Here is a 21753-nt window from a genome sequence, read left to right on the forward strand (position 1 = left end):
GTGATGTAACACAGGGTGATGGGGAGATGATAGTGCAGTGGTAATGTTATTGAACTAACAATGTAGAGGCCCAGGCTAATCTTGTGGGGGCATGGGCTCAAATCCTACCACAGTAGCTGGTGGAATTTAACTTCAATTAATAAATCTGGAATAAAAAGATAGCCTCAGTACTGGTGGCCATAAAACTATCATTGATTGTTGTAAAACCCATCTGGTTCACTCAAGTCCTTTAGGGAAGGAAATCAGCCATCCTAGGCTGGCCTACATGTGACTCCAGACCCACAGCAATGTGGTTGACTTTTATCTGCCTTCTGAAATGGTTCAGAATGCCACTAATTTCAGGGGCAATTAGGGATGGGCAACAATTCGCCTTGCCAGCAATGTCCACATCCCATGAAAGAATTAAGAAACAAAAAGACACATTTTTGTTGTATCGATTATTTAAAGTGAAATTTATCTTTTTTTTTGAAGTATCATTTGCCTGGGAATTCATGTCTAATTTGTGCATGTTCTGATTCATTTTAATGTCAAAGCTACAAAAATGTGCAATCTTGGTGGTAATTTCTTCACTTGGGAGTTATTCAGTAAATTTGGTTATTTTGATTGATATTCCCCCACGGGGATCATAACAGCATTACCATCCAACTTGCAGGTGTTGTGTTTTTCACTGTCTACTAGCTGTTGCAGTGTTAATGGAAGTACTGTGTTGTTTTAGGAGCTGTGGGAAGTCATTTATTTCAGAAGGCAATGGTGCTGGAAGTTTGAAAGGAGTTGTGTGCTTCTGTAAGTTGTCTGAGTACACCACTTGCTCCCATTATTGTGTGAATGGACTGCACCAGCTTGGAGCAGAGGCAGCAGAGAATACAATCTGTTCACAAAGGGAGGAGGAGGAGGGCTTGCAGCAGAACAGCCCACGCTTAGGGTCTTCAGAGATGACTTGTCCTACCTCCAGCTAAGCAAGTAGCATTATGTTCAGCAGTTGTGCTTAAACAAGGAGATGACCAGCTCTTAAACCCAAACCTCCAGCCTCAGAGCAAAGGTGAGAACGGTACTGCCAGTGGCTGTCAAGGTAACCATGGCTCTGAATTTTTATGCCAGATTATGCTTCCAAGCTGGAACAGGTAACAATGCCAGCATAAGACTGTTCGCCATCCATTATGCATCCAGGAGGTCACAGATCTCCACGAGAGGGGGGCTTCAGTGTTTCTTGACTTACCTGAGCTTTTCTCCATAAATCCACCTAGTATAGATACATCTGTCCATGATAGTATTGGCAGGAGAGACCACTGCACAGTCCTTGTGGAGACCAAGTCTTGACCTCACACTGAAAACCTGCCCATGTCTTGTGTGGTATGGCAATAATGCTAAATGGGAGAGATTCAGAACAGATGTGGCAGTTCAAAATTGGGCACCTTTGAGGTTCTGAGGTAATACAACCACAACCAGTAACCTCATGACCTGGCATATCCTTTACTCTATCAATACCATCAAACCAGGGCAGTAACCCTGGTTCAATGAGGAATTCAGGAGAGCATGCCAGGAGCAGCAGGAGGAAGACTTAAAATGAGGTGCCAACGTGTTGAAGCCACAACACAGGGCTACATGTATGCTAAGCAGAGGAAGCAGCATGTTAATAGACAGGGCTAAGTGATCCAACAACCAGTGGATCAGACCAAAGCTCCCAGTCTTCCAGTCATGAATTGTGGTGGAAAATTAAACAGCTAACAGGAGGAGGAGACTCCACAATGTCCCCATCCTCAATGATGGAGGAGTCCAGTGCAAAAAGACAAGACTGAAGCACTTTGAACCATTTTCAGCCAGAAGTGTCCTCCCGGGGTTCCCAGCTTCACAGATGCCAATTCAATTCACTCCACGGATTATTAAGAAACAGCTAAAGGCACTGGATACTGCAAGAGCTATGATCCCTGACAATATTCCAGCAATAATACTGAAGACTTGTGCTTCAGAACTGGCCGCGCAACTAGCCAAACTGTTCCAGTACAGCTACAACCCTGGTACCTACCCAGCAATGTGGAAAATTTCCCACATATGCGCTGTCCACAAAAAGTGGGATGAATCCAATCCGGGTAACTGCTGCCCCATCAGCCTACTCTTGATCATCAGCAAAGTGATCAAAGATGCTGTTAATGGTGCTATCAAACAGCACTTACACAGCAATAACCTGCTCACCAATGCTGAGCTTGTGTTCCACCAGGTCACTCAGGTCCTGACCTCAGCTGGGTCCAAACATGGACAAGTGAGTGGTTTGTTAGGCCATTTCAGAGGACATTTAAGAGTAAACCTCATTGTTGTGAGTCTGGAGTCACATGTAGGCCAGACCAGGTAAAGATGGCAGATTCCATTCCAAAAGGACATTAGTGAACCAGATGGGTCTTTACAACAGTCAGCAACAGTTTCTTGTCATCATTAGACTTTTAATTCAGACTTTTATTCATTGAATTCGAATGACCCATATGCCTTGGTGCGATTCAAACCCAGGTCCCCAGACCATTACTCTGGGTCTCTAGATTACTAACCTGGTGACAATATCACTACGCCATCACGTCCCCTAAAGAAGCTTGATACCATCCAGGACAAAGCAGCCTGCTTGACTAACACCACATCCACAAAGATTCACACCATCCACCACCGACACAATGGCAGCGGTGTGTACCATCTACAAAATATACTGCAGCAACTCACCAAGCCCTCTTAGACACTATCTTCCAAACCCACAACCACTACCATCTGGAAGGACAAGGGCAGCAGAGAGATGGGAACACCACCACATGGAAGTTCTCCTCCAAGCCGCTCACCATCCTGACTTGGAAATGTATCACTGTTCCTTAACTGTCGCTAGGTCAAAATCCTTGAACTTCCTTCCTAACAGCACCGTGGGTGTACCTAACCACATAGGCAGCAGTGGTTCAAGAAGGCAGCTCAACACCACCTTAAGGGCAATTAGGGATGGGCAATAAATGCTGACCTAGCCAGCAATGCTCACATCGCACGAATCAATTAAAAAAAAACATGGGCAGAAGAGCTGAACTCCAGAGGTGAGATGACAGTGATTGCCTTTGCCATCAAGGCAGCATTTGATCGAGTGTGGCATCAAGGAGCTACAATCGTAGACTTTAAAGTTAAAGTCAATTGGAATCAGGGATAAAAAATCTCCACTGAATGGAGTCATATCTAGCACAAATGAAGATGCTTATGGTTGTTGGAGGTCAATTATCTAAGCCGCAGGACATCACTCCAGGAGTTTCTCAGGGTAGTGTCCTCATTCTGTATGTTTGACTGAGCCCAGACATCCATTATGCTTGTTGAAACAGCTGCACCCCAGAGAAAACATTGTTTGATTGACAGCTCAGGTTCTCTGATTTCTGCTGTCAATTTCATACAAACATACAAATTAGGAGCAGGAGTAGGCCACTCAGCCCCTCAAGCCTCCTCTGCCATTCAATGGCTGATCTGAATGTAACCTCAACCCCACATTCCTGCCTACCCCGATAACCTTTCACCCTCTTGTTAATCAAGAATCTATCTAGTTCTGCCTTAAAAATATTCAAAGGCTCTGCTTCCACCGTCTTTTGAGGAAGAGAGTTCCAAAGACTCACAACACTCTGAGAGAATAAAAATCTCCTCATCTCTGTCTTAAATGGGCGACCCCTTATTTTTTAAACAGTGACTCTTAGTTCTAGATTCTCCCATAAGAGGAGACATCACCTCAACATCCATCCTGTCAAGACCCCTCAGGATCTTAAAGTTTCAATTAGGTCGCCTCTTACTCTTCTAAATTCCAGTGTATACAAGCCTAAGCTGTCCAACCTTTCTTCATAAGACAGCCCACCCATTCCTAGTATTAGTCTAGTAAGCCTTCTCTGAACTGCTTCTAATGCATTTATATCTTTCTTTTAATAAGGAGACCAGTACTGTAGACAATGCTCTAGATGTGGTCTCACCAATGCCCTGTACAACTGAAGCATAACCTCCCTACTTTTGTAATTAATTCCACTCACAATAAATGATTACCTTCTATTAGCTTTCCTAATTACCTGCATACTAACCTTTTATGAGTCATGCACTAGGATATCCAGATCCCTTTGAACCTCAGAGCTCCTCAATCTCTCATCAGTTAGATAATAAGCTTTTTTTTAATCCTTCCTGCCAAAATAAATGATTTCACATTTGCCCACGTTATACTCCATTTGCCAGATCTTCACCCACTCACCCAATTTATGTCACTGTAGTCTCCTTTCGTCCTTTTCACAATTTACTTTCCTACCTATCATTGTTAGTAAATTTAACAGGCATTCCTTCGGTCCCTTCATCCAAGACATATTTGTATAAACAAGTTTAGTGGTTTCAAGTGTTTGTGTTTTTTGTTATTAATACTTTAATGGGCCTGGATGATTGATGCTTTTATTAGCCTGTAGTGAAATGACTTTTTTTTCAACATAGGAGAAAATTATGAATGAGTTTATATTTTTCAAAGCTTTTTGACCCATGCTACTGTTACTACAGGGTACTCGATAGTGTATAGTGGGTCACTGGGCATGGAAATGAAATAGCTTGGCATAGGGGCTTGAGGGACTATGGGGATGGGTAGAAATGCAGACGTTGGCATAGGAGGCATGACGGGGTCATGAAAGATTGGTGAAAGTGCAGAGCTTTACATAGGGGGCATGAGGGGCCATGGCAGTTGGGTGGAAGGTCAGAACTTTGCAAAGGAGGCATAAGGGGCCATGCGGATGGCTGGGAGCATGAGGTGGCATGGATGGGGCATGGGGAGTGTTTGGAGGGTGAGGGGGTGTGAGGGTGAAGGCTGGAAGGCATCTGTGTTTTTATTTTAATCGGGACGAAGTCCCATAGCACCAAAGTGGGCTTTTTCAACAACCCACCTCTGCACCAGCAGTCCCTGTGGCTGCCTCCAAACTTCTCCCCAGGTTGCTGGCCTGACTCCAGCCTACACCCAGCAATGAAGATCGCGCCTTTGTGGGCATTTTCTTCCAAGGTGGGTGAGCCGAGCTGGGAATTTTCAGGACTCCTGCTATCTGCCTCAAGAATGAAAGTACAGGCCTTTGTGTCATTCGGAACCTGAAATGTGCTTTCTTGAGCAGAAAAGCCTGTATAGGTCTGAACCTAATCCTTCAAGTCAGTGAAGTTAATGGACATGAACAAAACAATGAATTTAGAAGTGAATTTCCAAAACCCTTCAGAGACTTGGGAAAATTGAAAACAGTGTAATGAAACCAACCAGGTGGCGTTCTGGTATGGTACCAGTTCCAAAACCATATAGCTCCATTTGAATCTGCATTGACCTGATGCAACTAAACAAGGTGATGGAACGAGAAATACATCCAATGGCATCAGTAGACAAGGACCTAGCCAAACTGGCAAAGAGTACAATCTTTACTAAGCTCAACACAAACAATGATTCTGGCAATTATTGCTGGGTCAGGAGTCAGAAATCCTAAACACCTTCATTACACCCTGTAGATATTACCATTTCAACCATCTGCCTTTTGGCATTACGTCCGTGCCAGAAATTTTCCAAAGGATGATGCCCAACATACTAGGAGGTGTGGAATGTGAGATATGCAGCATTTACGACGCTTTAATCCATGGCTCAAAAAAAGAAAGAATATGACAAAAGAGTGAGAGAAATATTAAGAACACAGCATGATGTTGGCTTAACACTGAATGACAAATGTGAATTTTCTAAACCCACAATAAAATTCCTAGGCCATATCATACAGGCAACAGGAACCACTGCAGACCCACAGAAGAAAAAAGCTGTAAGAGAATTCCCGCCACCCAGGAATATCACCAAAATCTAAAGGCTTATGGGCACGGTCAACCAACTGGAAAAACTCCTGCCCCACTTAGCTCAAATAAATGAACCTCTAAGACGATTTTTGTGACAAGATGTGGCAGGGTGCTGGACTGAACATCAACAGGAATAAAAAATAAAAAAACTGCGGATGCTGGAAATCCAAAACAAAAAATAAAAAATACCTGGAAAAGCTCAGCAGGTCTGGCAGCATTGGCGGAGAAGAGTATAGTTGACAGTTTGAGTCCTCATGACCCTTCAACAGAACTAAGTAAAAGTAGGAGAGGGGTGAAATAAAAGCCAGCTTAAGGGGAGGGTGTGGGGGGGGGTGGGGAGAGAGAGAGAGAAGGCAGGGGGTGTGGTTGTTGGGACAAGCAGGCCGTGATAGAAGGAGATAACCAAAAGATGTCACAGACAAAAGAACAAAGAGGTGTTGAAGGTGGTGATATTATCTAAAAGAATGTGCTAATTAAGGAAGGATAGCAGGACAAGCAAGGTATCTTTAGTGGGGATGGGGTGAAATAAGACTAAAAGGGCATAAAAGGTATAGATAAATGATCGGTGGAATATATTAAAAATAGTGGAAATAGGTGGGAAAAGAAAAATCTATATAAATTATTGGAAAAAACAAGGCGGAAGGGGAAGAAATGGAAAGGGGGTGGGGATGGAGGAGGGAGTTTAAGATCTAAAATTGTTGAACTCAATATTCAGTCCGGACGGCTGTAAAGTGTCTAGTCGGAAGATGAGGTGCAGTTCCTCCAGTTTGCGTTGAGCTTCACTGGAACAATGCAGCAAGCCAAGGACAGACATGTGGGCTGGAGATCAGGGTGGAGTGTTAAAATGGCAAGCGACAGGGAGGTCTGGGTTATGCTTGCGGACAGACCGAAGGTGTTCTGCAAAGCGGTCACCCAGTCTGCGTTTGGTCTCTCCAATGTAGAGGAAACTGCATTGGGAGCAACGAATGCAGTAGACTAAGTTGAAGGAAATGCAAGTGAAATGCTGCTTCACTTGAAAGGAGTGTTTGGGCCCTTGGACAGTGAGGAGAGAGGAAGTGAAGGAGCAGGTGTTGCATATCTTGCGTTTGGGGAGGTGCCGTAGGAGGGAGTTGAGGAGTAGGGGGTGATGGAGGAGTGGACCAGGGTGTCACGGAGGGCATGATCCCTATGGAATGCCACCAGGGTGGGTGAAGGGAAGATGTGTTTGGTGGTGGCATCATGCTGGAGTTGGCGGAAATGGCGCAGGATGATCCTTTGAATGCGGAGGCTGGTGGGGTGATAAGTGAGGACAAGGGGGACCCTATCATGTTTCTGGGAGGAGAAGGCGTGAGGGCGGATGCGCGGGAGATGGGCTGGACACGGTTGAGGTTCCTGTCAACTACCGTGGGTGGAAAACCTCGGCTAAGGAAGAAAGAGGACATGTCAGAGGAAATGTTTTTGAAGGTAGCATCACTTATCACTGGTGGCATTCCATAGGGATCGTTCCCTCCGTGGCACCCTGGTCCACTCCTCCATCACCCCCTACTCCTCAACCCCCTCCTACGGCATCTCCCCATGCAAACGCAAGATATGCAACACCTGCCCCTTCACTTCCTCTCTCCTCACCGTCCAAGGGCCCAAACACTCCTTTCAAGTGAAGCAGCATTTTACTTGCATTTCCTTCAACTTAGTCTACTGCATTCGTTGCTCCCAATGCGGTTTCCTCTACATTGGAGATGCCCTTTTAGTCTTATTTCACCTCACCCCCACTAGAGCTACCTTGCTTGTCCTGCCATCCATTCTTAATTAGCACATTCTTTTAGATAATATCACCACCTTCAACACCTCTTTGTTCTTTTGTCTGTGACATCTTTTGGTTATCTCCTTTTATCACTGCTTGCTTGTCCCAACAACCACCCGCCCCCCCTTTTCTCCACCCCCCCACCCCCCAACTTAAACCAGCTTATATTTCACCCCTCTCCTATTTTTACTTAGTTCTGTTGAAGGGTCATGAGGACTCGAAACGTCAACTGCACTCTTCTCCGCTGATGCTGCCAGACCTGCTGAGTTTTTCCAGGTATTTTTTATTATTTTTTGTTTTGAATATCAACAGGAATCCTTTGAACATATCAAAAGGATATTGATACCTTTGGAGATCCTAGCTCACTACGATCCCAAACTTGCAACTATTGTAGCTGTGGATTCAGTGTTATTCCAGATCCAGAGTAATGGAACAGCAAGACATGTCTATCATGCATCAAGATCCTTAACTGAGACTGAATAGCGCTATGCTGTCAGAGAGAAAGAAGCCTTCGCAGCAACTTAGGCATGTGAAAAATTCTCTGATTGCATCTTGAGCATATAGTTCAAAACTGAAACTGATCACAAACCACTGGTAACTTTGTTGAACATCAAGGAAATTGCAGAGGTGCCACCCCAAACCCAGAGATTCAGATTGATGCTTGTGCAATATAATACTATTACAGAATATGTGCAAGGTAAATACCAAATTGCTGCTGATACTCTATCATGGATACCCACCAACTACCCAGAACAAAAAGATAAAACTTTCATGGACGAAGTCAAGGTCTTCATGACTTTACTGCTCAATACTTGTCAGCAACATTGCAAGAATTTCGAAAGGCTCAAAGGAAAGATGAAGAATACATGCAGATTTGCACATATTGCCTTGATGGATGGCCACAGCATATTCCCAGTAACCCAGTCATGAGGCAGCGCTTTGAACTACATTAACATCATGTTACTGTATTAACATCATTGTTACTACATTAACATCATGGGTGACCTCTTGGTCTATAATGAATGATTAGTGATATCTCGAGCTCCCCACCCGTAAGTCTCCAGAAGATTCACCAAGGTCATCTTGCAATTACCAAGTGACAGGTCAGGGTAGAACAGTCCATATGGTGGCTAGATATCTCATGCTTTAATGAAGACATGGTCTCCAACTTTATCACCTGCACCATTCACAGACAGGAGCAGAAAAAGCCACTTCTGCCCTCCTCTTTCCCATCCAGGCCATGGGAACACCTTGGTATGGACCAATTCGAAGTGAAATCATTTCACATTGTTGTGGGTTATTTTTCCCATTGGATAGAGGTGCAAAAGCTTCATGGCCTCATCTCTGAAGCCGTTATAGCCTCTCTATAGAGGATGTTTTCCATACATGGCATTCTGGACATTGACGCTCTGCCAATGGACCACAATTCGCCAATGAGTGTTTCCAATCGTTTGCAGCATCAAAAGGATTTGTCCACATCACAAGTTTGCCAAAGCATCCTCAGACCAACGGAGAGGCTAAGAAAGGGGTACACCCCAATAAAAACCTACTCAGAAAAAATGAGGACTTTGAGCTAGCCATGCTCAGTTATTGCTCTACACCATTGCAGAGCAATCTTGCCCCTTTTGATCTATTGATTGGCCACAGGCTAAGTGTTATAATATGCCTTTAATGTATATCAGCAGGAAAACAATAAAAGGGGAATGTGTCTTTTCACTTTTGCTTTGAGCAGTGCACACACACACAGCTTGTGATGTCTTCAAGCTTTATACCTACGTATAACTGCTCTCATGTGCCTAGCCTTAATAAATGAACACACATGTTTACAAACAGCCTTGCACTGATTCAAACAGATACCTTCAAGCAGTAAGAATGATTGTCTGGTATCCTATCAGAAACATATACACGAGCTGACTAACAAACCAGAAAATGACGATGATCTGCATGACAAGACGAAGAACGGTGAACACGTTTCATACCATCAATCTCATGGAAAACATAAATACTGTCACTCCATCCGAAGTGTTCGGCAAGATTCAAATTACCTGTGCTAAGAAAGTTCATAATTGTTCACTATTGGCCAAGATTGACACAGGGGCAAGTTCCAAAATACTACCTCTGCGAATTCTAAAAGATACATATACACAGATATAGGCCATGGCGAAACCTACTGCTGTAAAACTTTTAGTGTACATCGGTTCACTAATTCCATGTGCAGGATCCATAGTCCTGGGATGCAAGTACAATCAATCCTCTTGGATGTCACAGAAGTTCTACATCATGGAAACTAAAGGTCCAGAGATTGCGGGTCTACTGGCATGTCGTGACCTCACACTAGTAACAACCCATGGAATCAGTCAGACATTACAATGCAGATCACCCTCAGAAACTATTCCTATCAGCTCAGTTCACAACCTAACATCAAAACGTCCAGAAAGTTTTGACAAAATTTGCAGTTTCAAGGGAGCTGCAACACTACACTTGCAGGAGAATGCAAGTCGGACAATTGATCCAGCACATTAGTGCAGTATGCACATACAAGACAAATTGAAGGTCAAAATAGACAAAATGGAGAAAGACAGAATCATTAGAAGAGTGCAAGATCACACAGATTGGTGCAGCTCAATCACATGTCATAAAGAAGGACAAAGCATTAGGAGTGTGCCGCGATCCATAACATTTAAATACAGCTTTGAAAGTTGGCTTTACAAGACGCCCATATTGGAAAAATTAAATCTGAGATTTCCACAGGCAAAATTTTTCTCAAAGCTTGATGCCAGGTCAGTACATCTGGAGGAGAAGTCCCAAGAGATTAGTACATTTCGTACCCCATTCAGATGGTACTATTTTCAATAATTTCTTTTCAGGCTACCTGTGAGCCAGGGTCTCTTTCAAACTCACATGGACCCCATTACATGCACTATACCAGGATGCATCTGTATCACAGGTCATATTGCTGTTGTGGGAAGAACAAAGCAAGAACATGACCATAATTAACACTTATTGATGCAGGTGTCACATAAAGAAGGATTGGTGCTCAACAGTCTGAAATGTGACATCAACGTGCAGATCAATTTCTTCAGTTCTATTTCTTCCAATGCTGGTGACCCAAGTGAAATAGAGGATTTTAAGGCCATGCCAACTCCTTAAGATAAGGACAATCTTCAAAGATGTCTGGATCTATTTAATTTCTTGTCTTCATTCATTCCCAATTTCACTCAAAATTTGTCATTGCTAGGAGAATTATTGAGAAAGGATGTGCCTTTCCTGTGGCACAAAGACCACAAGCACTGAAAGGCTCATTATCAGAAACATCTGCACAAAAGACAAAGCAATTGCATTTGCTTCAATATCTCTGTAATGCAATCTAATTACTCCAACATTGAGTGGGAAACATTAGCTTTAGTGTTTGGAATCACATGTTTTCATTGGGCATAAGATTTATGGTGGAGACCAACAACAGTCCACTGGAGATGATTTGGCAAAAGCCATTGATCAGTGCACTGTCAATATTGTAATATCTCTTGATAATGTTTCAAGGTTACATTTGTGAGATTAGGTAAAAGCCAGGTAAACTGATGGTCACACTGGATACACTTAGCAGATTGCCTAACCCAGTGAAAACAGAAGATATATCCTTGTATCTACAAGCTGACTTCCAATGTCTTTGGTACAAAGTTTGGGTGCTGCCTGTGCTACTTTTAATGGGCATGGGCTAATTACGCATCATGATTCCTGTGTTCATTATCAAGCGTGATTGAATGTTTTACATTCCAGATCCAGCATTCCAGAATGCTTCCAGATCTTCAAATTCATCTCCTCCATGTTTGCATGAACTGCAGAGAGCCTCAATAAAGGCTTCTTCTATTTCTTCTTTTGACTTTCATCACATTCATGGTACACAAGCAGGCCTGGTGCTTTATTCATTCTGAAAGCTCCTAATCATCTAATAACCTTCTTATCTCTGTATTTGTCAGATACTTGGCTGGTCCCCATGTGAATTTGCTTACTGCCTCTGGCATGTTGGCACATATTTCTCCTGTGATTACTGATGAAAAGAAATAATTGAAGAACTCCAACATACCCTTATCTTTCACATTATCTATTTTATCCCAGCATGACCCTTTATGTTCTTTCATATTCTATCTGTTGCAACTATTACCAACAAAACCGCTCCTTACTGTTCCTTCTGTTTTTTGCATCAATTTGCTGTTCCAATTTTTTTCTTTCTTACTTTCCATGTTACTAATTCACTTTCCTTGGTAATAAATTATTGTTTAATTATCTTCACTAACTCTTAATGCATTTGCTTTATTGTTATCCTGCAAATAAATTTGACAACCGTCAGTTCCCATTTAACTCAACAGGTCACAGTGAAGTTCCAGAATCTCAGCAGTTAAAAAGGCGGGGGCAGAGTTGCTTAACAATGCAGTGACTTCTGCCTAATCACCATTTTAATTGCCACATTTCCCATTCCCCCTCCTCCCAACCCCAATCTACACTACTTGCGCTGGGCGGGCTGGGTTAAAATTGGGACGGTAAAGTTTGGAATCCAGTCTGTGCACTGGGAATGACACGGAGTTGGATTGCTACAAGATCATCTCTTCCAGGTCGAATCCACAACTTGTAGTTCCATAAAATTGGCATTTTATAGCAAAATTCACATCTCATCCTTGAAAATGGCATGGCCAGAAAAATCTTGAATGTTTTGCTAGAGGGGAGCCTCACCTGCACATACTGGAATATCTGGAACATATGTCCATCATTTTCTATCCACAAATGAATATTGTGAGCAACAAGCCAGCGATGGCCAGTGGGTGAGGACCATATAACTCTTTCCAAATGACTAATGAGGCTTAGATTGCAGCTGTCCAACTCTGCCAAAAACACTGCGCTCTTAACATTGATTGAAGTTCCTCTGCTCATAGATTCTTTAAAACAGATTGTTGAAAAGACAATGTGTGAGTAATGGGACAATCCCTTGCAACTCATCTTTTAACAAGGGTCCAAGTTTTTATGAAGAAAATCGTCAATGTGGGGATATCAAGCAATATTCTATGCAAAAGGACACATATTCTATCCAATACTGAAGAAACAAAAAACAGAATGCATAACTATTGGGCAAAGAAGCCACAAACTATGTTTAAAAAATTATTTGTGCTTATGTATTGTAAATTCATGAAATATTATCCAGTGCAATAATGAACCAAAGGATATATGTTTGACACAATAATTTAAAAAAAATGTTTGGATTGAGTCATATTTAAGTTGAGTTGTGTAAGTATTCCTTGAACACACAGTTAGAACAGAAAAAGTGAAACAGTTAACCAAATGCGGAAGAAATACAAAAAATGCTGGAAATGCTCAGCAGGTCAGGCCGCTGATTTCTATGAAATGAAACAGAATTAACAGGCAGAATTTAGTGCAACCCACTAAAGTAGTTTTCATGACAGAAAGGGCCATAGCCTCGGGCGGGAGCAGGCAAGTATCCCGATGGTGGAAACTGATGGATGAAGTAAACAGCTGGCAGGAAGACAACAAGAGGGCTGCTAAGGATGGAAGGAGTTCATAAAATTGCAGCTTGAGAGCACAGCACAGAGGGAAGTGGCCTGATGGAACAGTCTGAGGGGCACAGATCCGGGGTTTCTGATGGAACAGTCTGAGAGGCATGGATCGGGGTGGGGGGGGGGGTTTGGTGGAACAGTCTGAGGGGCACAGAACAGAGCACTAAATCCAAGGGTTGCAGCTAGCATTATTTTTTGTCAGCTTAATCTTGATAACATGATTTATTTGGCATTGGAGCCTGGGTTGTAAGAAATATTTGATATGATAAAAATGATCCAAGAGCAGCACAACTTTACATTGTAGAATATAACCACCTATCATTTTTTTTCAGTAATCTTACAGCACCCAGGTATGGAACAAGACTAATATTATTTTTCTACAAACAGCATAACTCAGCCTTCATCATTTTTTAATGGAGATCACAATGTTGGATGCATGAACGGTGTAGTGCTGAGGGAGCCAACAGCAGGCACCAGAGGCACCATTATCAATGAAAGCAGCAAAAGGGCTTGTCTCCACCACATAATTGGACAGGCTCCACACATCACTTTCCTAATTGGTTGGCCTCTGCATGATCACAGTCGGCTGGCCTGTTCCCGCCTACTTGGGGATCCCACCAACTTCCGGGTCCGGCAATAGAAATCCTGTCTCCTGAACTGAATTCCATCCAATGTTTCAAGTCGATAACCCTTCATCAGAACTGAGGGAAGATAGAAATATAAAAAGGTTCTGAGCAAGTGAAAGGGCAGAGGAAGAACAAGTGGAAAGGTCTGAACCAGCAACAAAATATAAAGAAAATGGAGGCAGAGGCTATGATCTCAAATTCAATGTTGAGTCCAGAAGGCTGTAAAGTGCTAAGTCGCATGATGAGGTCAGAGAAGCAAGCCCTGAGTTTCCTGTTGCTTATCATTTCAATTCTCCACCTTGCTCCCACTCTGACCTTTTCTGTCCTTGGCCTGTTACTGTGAAGCTCAAAGAAAGCTTGAGGAACAGCACCTCATTTTTCGACTTGGCACTCGATAGCATTCTGGACTCACACTGAGTTCAATAATTTTAGATCATAACTCTGCCTCTACTTTGAGCAGCGCTTTCTTATTTTTCTTTATTCCTTCACATTGCATTCAGATGGCTGCTCTGCAGTCATTCACATCTCAGCTGTCCACATCTTTTTTTTTACTATACTCATTACCACTCCCTTTGGCTTTTGTACCATGAAAACTTTTGACATTGAATCTCTTCTTCCCCCTGACCTATCACAGACCTTCCCTTTTCTTCTTCCACCCAAACACCCCCTCCCCTCTTTCACTTGTGCAAAACCTATTATGTTTCCATATTTCCTCAGTTCTAATGGTCATTGACCTGAAATATTAATTCTGTTTTTCTCTTCGCAAACGTTGCCTGACCTGCTGAGTACAGCATTTTCTGTTTTACTTCTGATTTCCAGCATCTGCAGTATCTGAATAAAAATGAATGCCTGCTTTGAGATTGAATTGAATAATAGTTTCAGTAAAATAATCTTTGTAGAGCTTTGTCAATGGTTCAGTTATTAACTGTGCTTTTGGTGCAGAAATGAGGCACTCGGGCCAGGAAGATGCTGGGCTTGATCCCTAGCCTGTTGCAATTTAGTTGATCCTAGCTAGCAAACTGTTACAAATAGCCATGATGCCTTAGCATATGAAAAAGAAAACCAATCGTGATTCTCTCTCTACCATTACTACCTGTATCTGGGAAATGCAGATTTTAACCAATGACAAGGGAAGAAACAACTGTGATGTCCGACAGTGTACCGTCTATGACACTAAGTGCCTAGACTCAGACATGAAGAATGTCCAATTGGACAAGAAAGCAGAGACTGTTCACCACCCCTGCAACTGTACCCCACCAACAGAGAAAAAAAATGCCTTCGGAACAAAGAAAAGTGGGCAAAAGTATCTTAAGAAACAGTTGTTAGCTGGAAAAGGATGTTGAGAAATGGATTCTCGTCAACCACAGGAAACCTATTAGTATGTAAAATGATGACTGCTTACAGAAAGTTACGCACATTGGAAAAAAACTCTTTCAATGTATAGTTTAATTTCTGACCGGTTTACAAAGAATAACTCCAATGCCAAAGCAAAACACCATTTTAACACAAACATACTCTCGACAGTGTATTTGTTTATAGAGCATCTCTTTCCTTTCTAAAATTCTAATCCAGAAGATGGTTTCAGGATTTATTGAAAACTGTTTTATTACTGAATAAGGATATTACAGACGCATACATAAATTCATTCAGAAAGTTGGGAGTTGGATGGGGGGGTGGGGGGGGGGGGGGGGGGGCAGGGGGGGTGGTGGGGGGGGGGGAGGTGGGTGGGTGGGTGGGGAGCAGAGTAAGGAAATGTGGGTAATTCAGTAGACTTCACCAATTGTTATTTATTTTCCTAATAGCAAAACAATCCTAATATTAATTGTTCCTATGGGTGGATAGAAAAAATCTCTATTGGTAAGAAAAGTTGTGCTGCTGTTGATGATAAATGATTAGTAATCACATACTTTACTGGCGGAGAACCTAAGTTAACGGAACACTTTAAGAAGCTGTTTGGTTGATTGTTTAGTCTAATATACTTTCCAATTGTGCATATTCCACGGGCATCAAATTGGAGTGAGAAATTCTCCGAGTAAGCAGCATTTTCTAAATGTACTAGAAGTCAAATGGCAAAAAAAATCATATTTTCTTTTTTTTTGTTTGATACCCCTGAGCACCACAATCCAGTTTTCACTTAATGCACTGGATTAGTCAAAAAGAAGAAAAAAATAGTTTTATACACAGCTAGTAAGCCATTTTAGAATCTAAAGTCCTACTGCGTAGCATTGCAAAAAAGCCTAAACAAAGTGAACAACACATAATGGACATAAGTAATATTTACCAGCAATGTGCTACTGTTCAACGAATTGTGTGAAATGTGTTGTTTGATCTTTGGTACACAGCAAAAAAAAAAGCCATCATTAAACCTGGTTCACAGACAGCTAGAATTCAAGCTAATGGCAACTTGTTCCCTTCCTAACACCCTGCAAAGGTCCTAATGATGCGACTGGGAGTTGACAAACTGCTATTCAGAATAATGAGGTAGGTGTACAATAGAATATTCCCTTCTTTGGTACAACAATACAAAATTAAAAAAAAAAACAGTGATTGGTGAAAATAAATGCTTCACAAGTGGCTTTACAATAAAAATACAAATTAAATAAAATGACTTCTATGAGGTATATTATGAGCATCTCTCTTTTTCTTTCTCATTAAATGTTAATTAGAAGATTCACGAGGTAATCGGCTGCATCTGTGAATAGCAAATGTTCAGGGGTAGAGGCAGAGGTTGCCATTTGAGTATATCAGAAGTCAAAAAAAATCAATATAACAGCAAGATACTTCTTTCGGACTAAATTCTATGGACTTGACAAACCTTTGCAATGAGCTGTTGGATTCTGACAGCATTAATTTGAACAGACACACCTCCACCTCCCCCTTGACTCCATTCAACAGCCTGGGTCAGTGCATCACTGTCAACATGATCATCTGGCCCTATTCAATAAAGCCACTTAATTGATAAAACTGCCCCACTGCTTTTTTTCTTTCTCTTTGTGCACTTAATCATAAATCTCCATATTATCGCTGCACAGGGACAGACGTGCAGCCATCATTGTGAACAACAGGACATGGATGATAAGACAGAATTGATCCCTGTAACACAGTTGTAGCTTTGTAAAAGGTCAGGCCCCAGATGTATTCCCAAGATTCTTGCCTGATATGGCAATTTCCTTTCGAGGTCCAGTACCATATGAACAATCCCTAAGCTGTTTTCTCTCTCTTGTGGTCTTACAAAGATTCAACTTCCTCTAATGATTCAATGTCATTCACACAAAACACTATAAATATACTGTGTTAAGTCAGCCCATTTAAAAACTGTTCCCTTTCGTCAATATTGTTATATGTTCATTCTTTCTTTTATATTTAATTTTATATTTATTTCATTGTTAAATTCAGCCCTGTGATATGATGCCATATATCCTGATAAATTATTCCTTTCTTTGGTAAAAGCTGAGTTACAGTATATGGTATTTTTTTTTTTCCTGAAAACAACTGATTGTTGAAACAAAGTAATCAATCCCCCTCGATCATGAAACATTATTAAGATGTAAATATGATGAATCGATAACTTTTTTTTTTCTTTTTTTCCCTTCTTTTTGGCCACACCTAATAAATCTTCCAAAAATTGAACCTTTCTGCAGAACACACCAAAACCAGTTACACACGGACAAGTGCGTCCAATCAAAATGGTCATCCTGAATCTCATCACCATCTTCATTGAAGAGTCTATGGTCGTGTGGATGTCCATTTAAAAATATAAGTGTCAACCCACTTACAGAAAGCAACAGATTTACGCAAAGTTAAAATCACTGATTTTGTTTTTCTTTCACAAAAATTGAATGGAGTCCAGTCCAACAGTGATTAACTGTACAATATAGTAAATGTGACCCTCATGCATGATTGAGTTTTTTCCATCACTTCACCTGCAAAGTTATCAATATTCTCATTGCAAACTTTCCTTGCAAAAAAAAAACACTCAAAAAAACACCAGAGTCTTCAGGGACTGTCTCATGTGGTCTCCTGTATATCGTCGAGGCTTCAAGGTGCAGAACTGGTCGGAGTGTGAATATGAGATGAGGAAGAGGAAGGCTGGGCTTGTGCTGCTAATGCCGGACTAGGCATGCCCTGAGAGCTGCTGCTATTCCCGTTGCTGCCGGACATCACGGGAATGATTGGCCTTCGTGCGAAGAGAACCCCTGAAGAAAAATAAAAGTTAGTAATGCAAAGAAATTGCTACTTGATACGAATAAACACATGTGCATACACACGAACGCACATGTATATAAACATATGCCAGCAGATAGGTGGCCCCATTCTATTTTCTAATCTAATACAAGTTGGGGGGTGGGGGGGGGGCTCAAATGTTTCAATTGTTGGTGTCACGCGGTGCTAAAATTAAAAAGCTTCAGCTGCCTATTTAAAAACCAGTTAGCAACCTGGGAGAGATGAGTCTTGTGTGCCTGATACCTCCTCCACCTATTTGTAACTGAAAATTCCAATCAAATGCAGTATATGCTTACTCAGGTTCTGGCCTGTTTCAACCATTTACAGGGACCTTTCAAAATTGTATTGATGGCAGGTGGAAGTGGGGAGGTCTAATAGAGGTTTTTAATATGACAACAGAATTTGATAAGTACAGATAAGCTATTTTGTCTGGCAGGGAGAAATCCCGAACAAGGGGTCTCAATCTTTGAAATTAGAGCTAGGTCATTTGAGAGTGAAATTAGGAAGCAGTTTTTGCACAAGTACGGGAGGAAATCTGGAACTCTCTTCTCAAAAAGGCTGTGGATGCTAGATCGATTGAAATTACCCAGACGGAACTGATAAATTTTTGTTAGAAAAGGGCGTCAATGCATATAGAACCAGGACAAGTAAATATAGTTGAGGTACAGATCAACTATGATATAATAGAATGGCAGAACAGGTTTGAGGGGCTGAGCAGTCAACTCATGTTCTGATACCAGAATCAAGTTTATGTTGCATGAAATCGGCGAAGGTGCCCGTGTGATGCACTCCTGCTTAATTAGCTTGTTACTGTGGGCAATAAACAGCAATATAATTTTTACATGTAAATCACAGTTTATTACCACTGACGTGTATAACTGCACAATAAACTTGGGCCTGGATCTTCCGAACAGCTGCGCTCAAAATTTCCCCCAACCCGACGATGCTGAGCATTCCTACCGGGATCTTCTGAGCCCGGCTTTCACAGAAATGTGCAGCACAGCTTCCTTCGGGGAACTCCATCGCAGTGGAGTAGAGTTGGGGAAGGTAGGACACATCCCCTTTTATGGCGCTAGCCGCCGTATAGTAAGTTAAAGGTCCAGTTAACAGAATGTTAGTGAATTGATGAGTGAGTGAATGGCTAGGTGGGTAAGCGAGTAGGGGGGTAGGTGAGTGAGATAGGTAAGTGGGTGAGTGGCTAAGAAGGTGAGCAAGGTACTCAAGGACACACAAGAACACAAGAAATAGGAGCAGGAGTAGACCAAATAGCCCATCGAGCCTGCTCCACCATTCAATACAATCGTGGCTGATTATGGGCTCCAACTCCACTTTCCTGCCCGGTCCCCATATCTTTTAGGGAAAGTCCAAAAATCTGTCTATCTCAGCCTTAAACGTATTCAATGATGGATCAACCACAACTCTCTGGTCCAAAGATTCACGACGCTTTGAGTGAAGTAATTTCTCCTCATCTCAGTCCAGGGTAAGTGGATTGGTGGGTGAGGTAGGTTCATGGGTAGAGGGTAGAGTGTTTGGGCAGTCGGGTCGGGGTGATGGTGGGGTAGTCAGGTCGGGTGGCATGGGTGGTTTGGTTGGGGTAGTCATATGGTCCGAAGTGTAGACATGTTGTTGGGAGTTTGGTCGGATCTTGTCGGGGGCGTAGTTGGGTTGGGTGGGGGAGGTAGTCGGGTCAGGTCAGGAGTTAATCGGGTGTTCAGAGGGTAGTTAGGTCAGGCTGGGGAATCATTGGCAGGGGGGTAGATGGTGTAGTCAGGTTGGGTCACGGTGTAGTCAGGTGCTCAAGGTCTGGTCAGGTCGGGGGGTGGCGTGGTTGGGTCTGGTCATGGCAGGTTAGTCATGTCGGGTCATGTCAAGAGGCGGAGTCAGGATGTTGGGGGAGTCCAATTGGGGGCTAGTTGGGTGGTTGGGGATAGTTGGGTGTTCAGGGGGTACTCGGGTGGTTAGGGGTAGTTGGGAGGTCAGGGGGTGATTGGGGGGGTCAGTTGTGTAGTTTCACGGATATTAGGCTAGGTTTTAACTTGTATAACATTTCTTGGGTATCTAATGAGGTAAATACCACGGAGCTGATCCAAGTCTTCCACTTGCCCTCAGCTTTAGAGACGTACATGGAGGGTCCCAGAGAGCAGGGGAATTGTCCATCAGAAGCTGAAACTTCCAGGGCAATTCCCATGTAGGTCAGCGTGCCAGGATGCGCATCTCCAGTCATGTGTCCGGTCTCTGATAGTCAGAGACCTGAAGATTTGGTCCTTGATTTCATAGGGTAAACAATTGTCTTTTGTATAGGACTTAAATGTTGTAAATGTAAATTCATGACTATCTGGTCTTGTGTGAATACTGCCAAATGCATTTTGACAGCAAAATCCTCCATTTTACAGTATTTTCTTTTATAAGTGTGGTGTCCATATTATGAAGTGGATTCCTGGACTTAAACAGCTGAGTTATAAGAAACATAGAAACATAGAAAAATAGAAGCAGAAGTAGGTCACTTGGCCCTTCGAGCCTACTCCACCTTTTAATATGTTCATGGCTAATACTCTACCTCAATGCCACACTCCCACTCTCTCCCCATACTCCTTGGTGCCTTTAGAGACTAGAAATCTATTTCCTTCTTAAATATATTCAGTGACTCAGCCTCCACAGCCTTCTGTGGTAGAGAATTCTACAGGTTCACCGCCATCTAAGTGAAGAGGTTTCTCCTCATCTCAGTCCTAAATGGCCCACCCCATATCCTGAGACTGTGATCCCTTGTTCGAGACCTCCCAGCCAGAGGAAACATTATCCCTGCATTGAGTCTGTTCAGCCCTGTCAGAATTTTATACATTTCAATGGGATCCCTTCTCATTCTTCTAAACTCCAGTGAACTCAGACCCAATCTCTCCTCATACGACAATCCTGCCATCCCAAGAATTAGTCTGGTGAACTTATGCTGCATTCCCTCTATGGCAAGTATAGCCTTTCTTAGGTAAGAAGACCACAACTGCACACAATACTCCAGGTGTTGTCTTACCAAAGTCCTGTATAGCTGCAGTAAGACATCCCTGCGCCTGTGCTCAAATCCTCTCGCAATGAAGGCCAACATAACCTTCTTAACTGCTTTCTGTGCCTGCATGCTTGTTTTCATTCATTGGTGTACAAGGACACCCAAGGACTCTTTGTACATCAACATTTCCCAATCCATCACCATTTAATTAATACTCTGCCATTCTGTTTTTCCTACCAAAGTGGATAACTTCACACTTCTTCAATTATACTGCATCTGCCATGTTTTTGCTCACTCATTCAACTTGTGTGAGTGACAAGTTGACCTAGCCTTGAAGCCTCTTAATGTCCGCCTCACCACTCACATTCCCACCTAGTTTTGTGTTGTCAGCAAACTTAGAAATATTACATTTGGTTCCCTCATCCAAATCATTGATAAAAATTGTGAATAGCTGGAGCCCAAGCACTGATCCCTGTGGTAACCACGTGCCATTCTGAAAAAGACCCATTTATTCCTACTCTCTGTTTCCTGTTTGCTAACCAATTTTCAATCCATGCCAATATATTAACCCCAGTCCCATGTGCTTTAATTTTGCACACTAACCTCTTATGTGGGACTTTATGAAAAGCTTTCTGAAAATCCAAATACACCACATCAGTTGGTTCTCCCTTATCTATTCTGTTAGTTATGTCCTCAAAAAACTCCAGTAGGTTTGTCAAATGTGATTTCCTT

General features: G+C 42.4%; 1 protein-coding gene across 1 annotated transcript in view; it reads right to left on the reverse strand.

Annotated features, from left to right (window-relative positions):
- Positions 1–17392: 17392 nt before the first annotated feature.
- Positions 17393–21753, reverse strand: part of LOC121280946 (AT-rich interactive domain-containing protein 3A-like) — a 527123-nt gene continuing 522762 nt past the window's right edge. Inside the window, exon 7 of the mRNA XM_041193419.1 lies at positions 17393–17995. Coding sequence (XP_041049353.1) covers positions 17838–17995 — 158 coding nt within the window. The 3' untranslated portion in view covers positions 17393–17837. The remainder of the gene's footprint in view (positions 17996–21753) is intronic.

The sequence above is a fragment of the Carcharodon carcharias genome, chromosome 1 (genome assembly GCF_017639515.1).
Source record: "Carcharodon carcharias isolate sCarCar2 chromosome 1, sCarCar2.pri, whole genome shotgun sequence".
NCBI lineage: Eukaryota > Metazoa > Chordata > Chondrichthyes > Lamniformes > Lamnidae > Carcharodon > Carcharodon carcharias.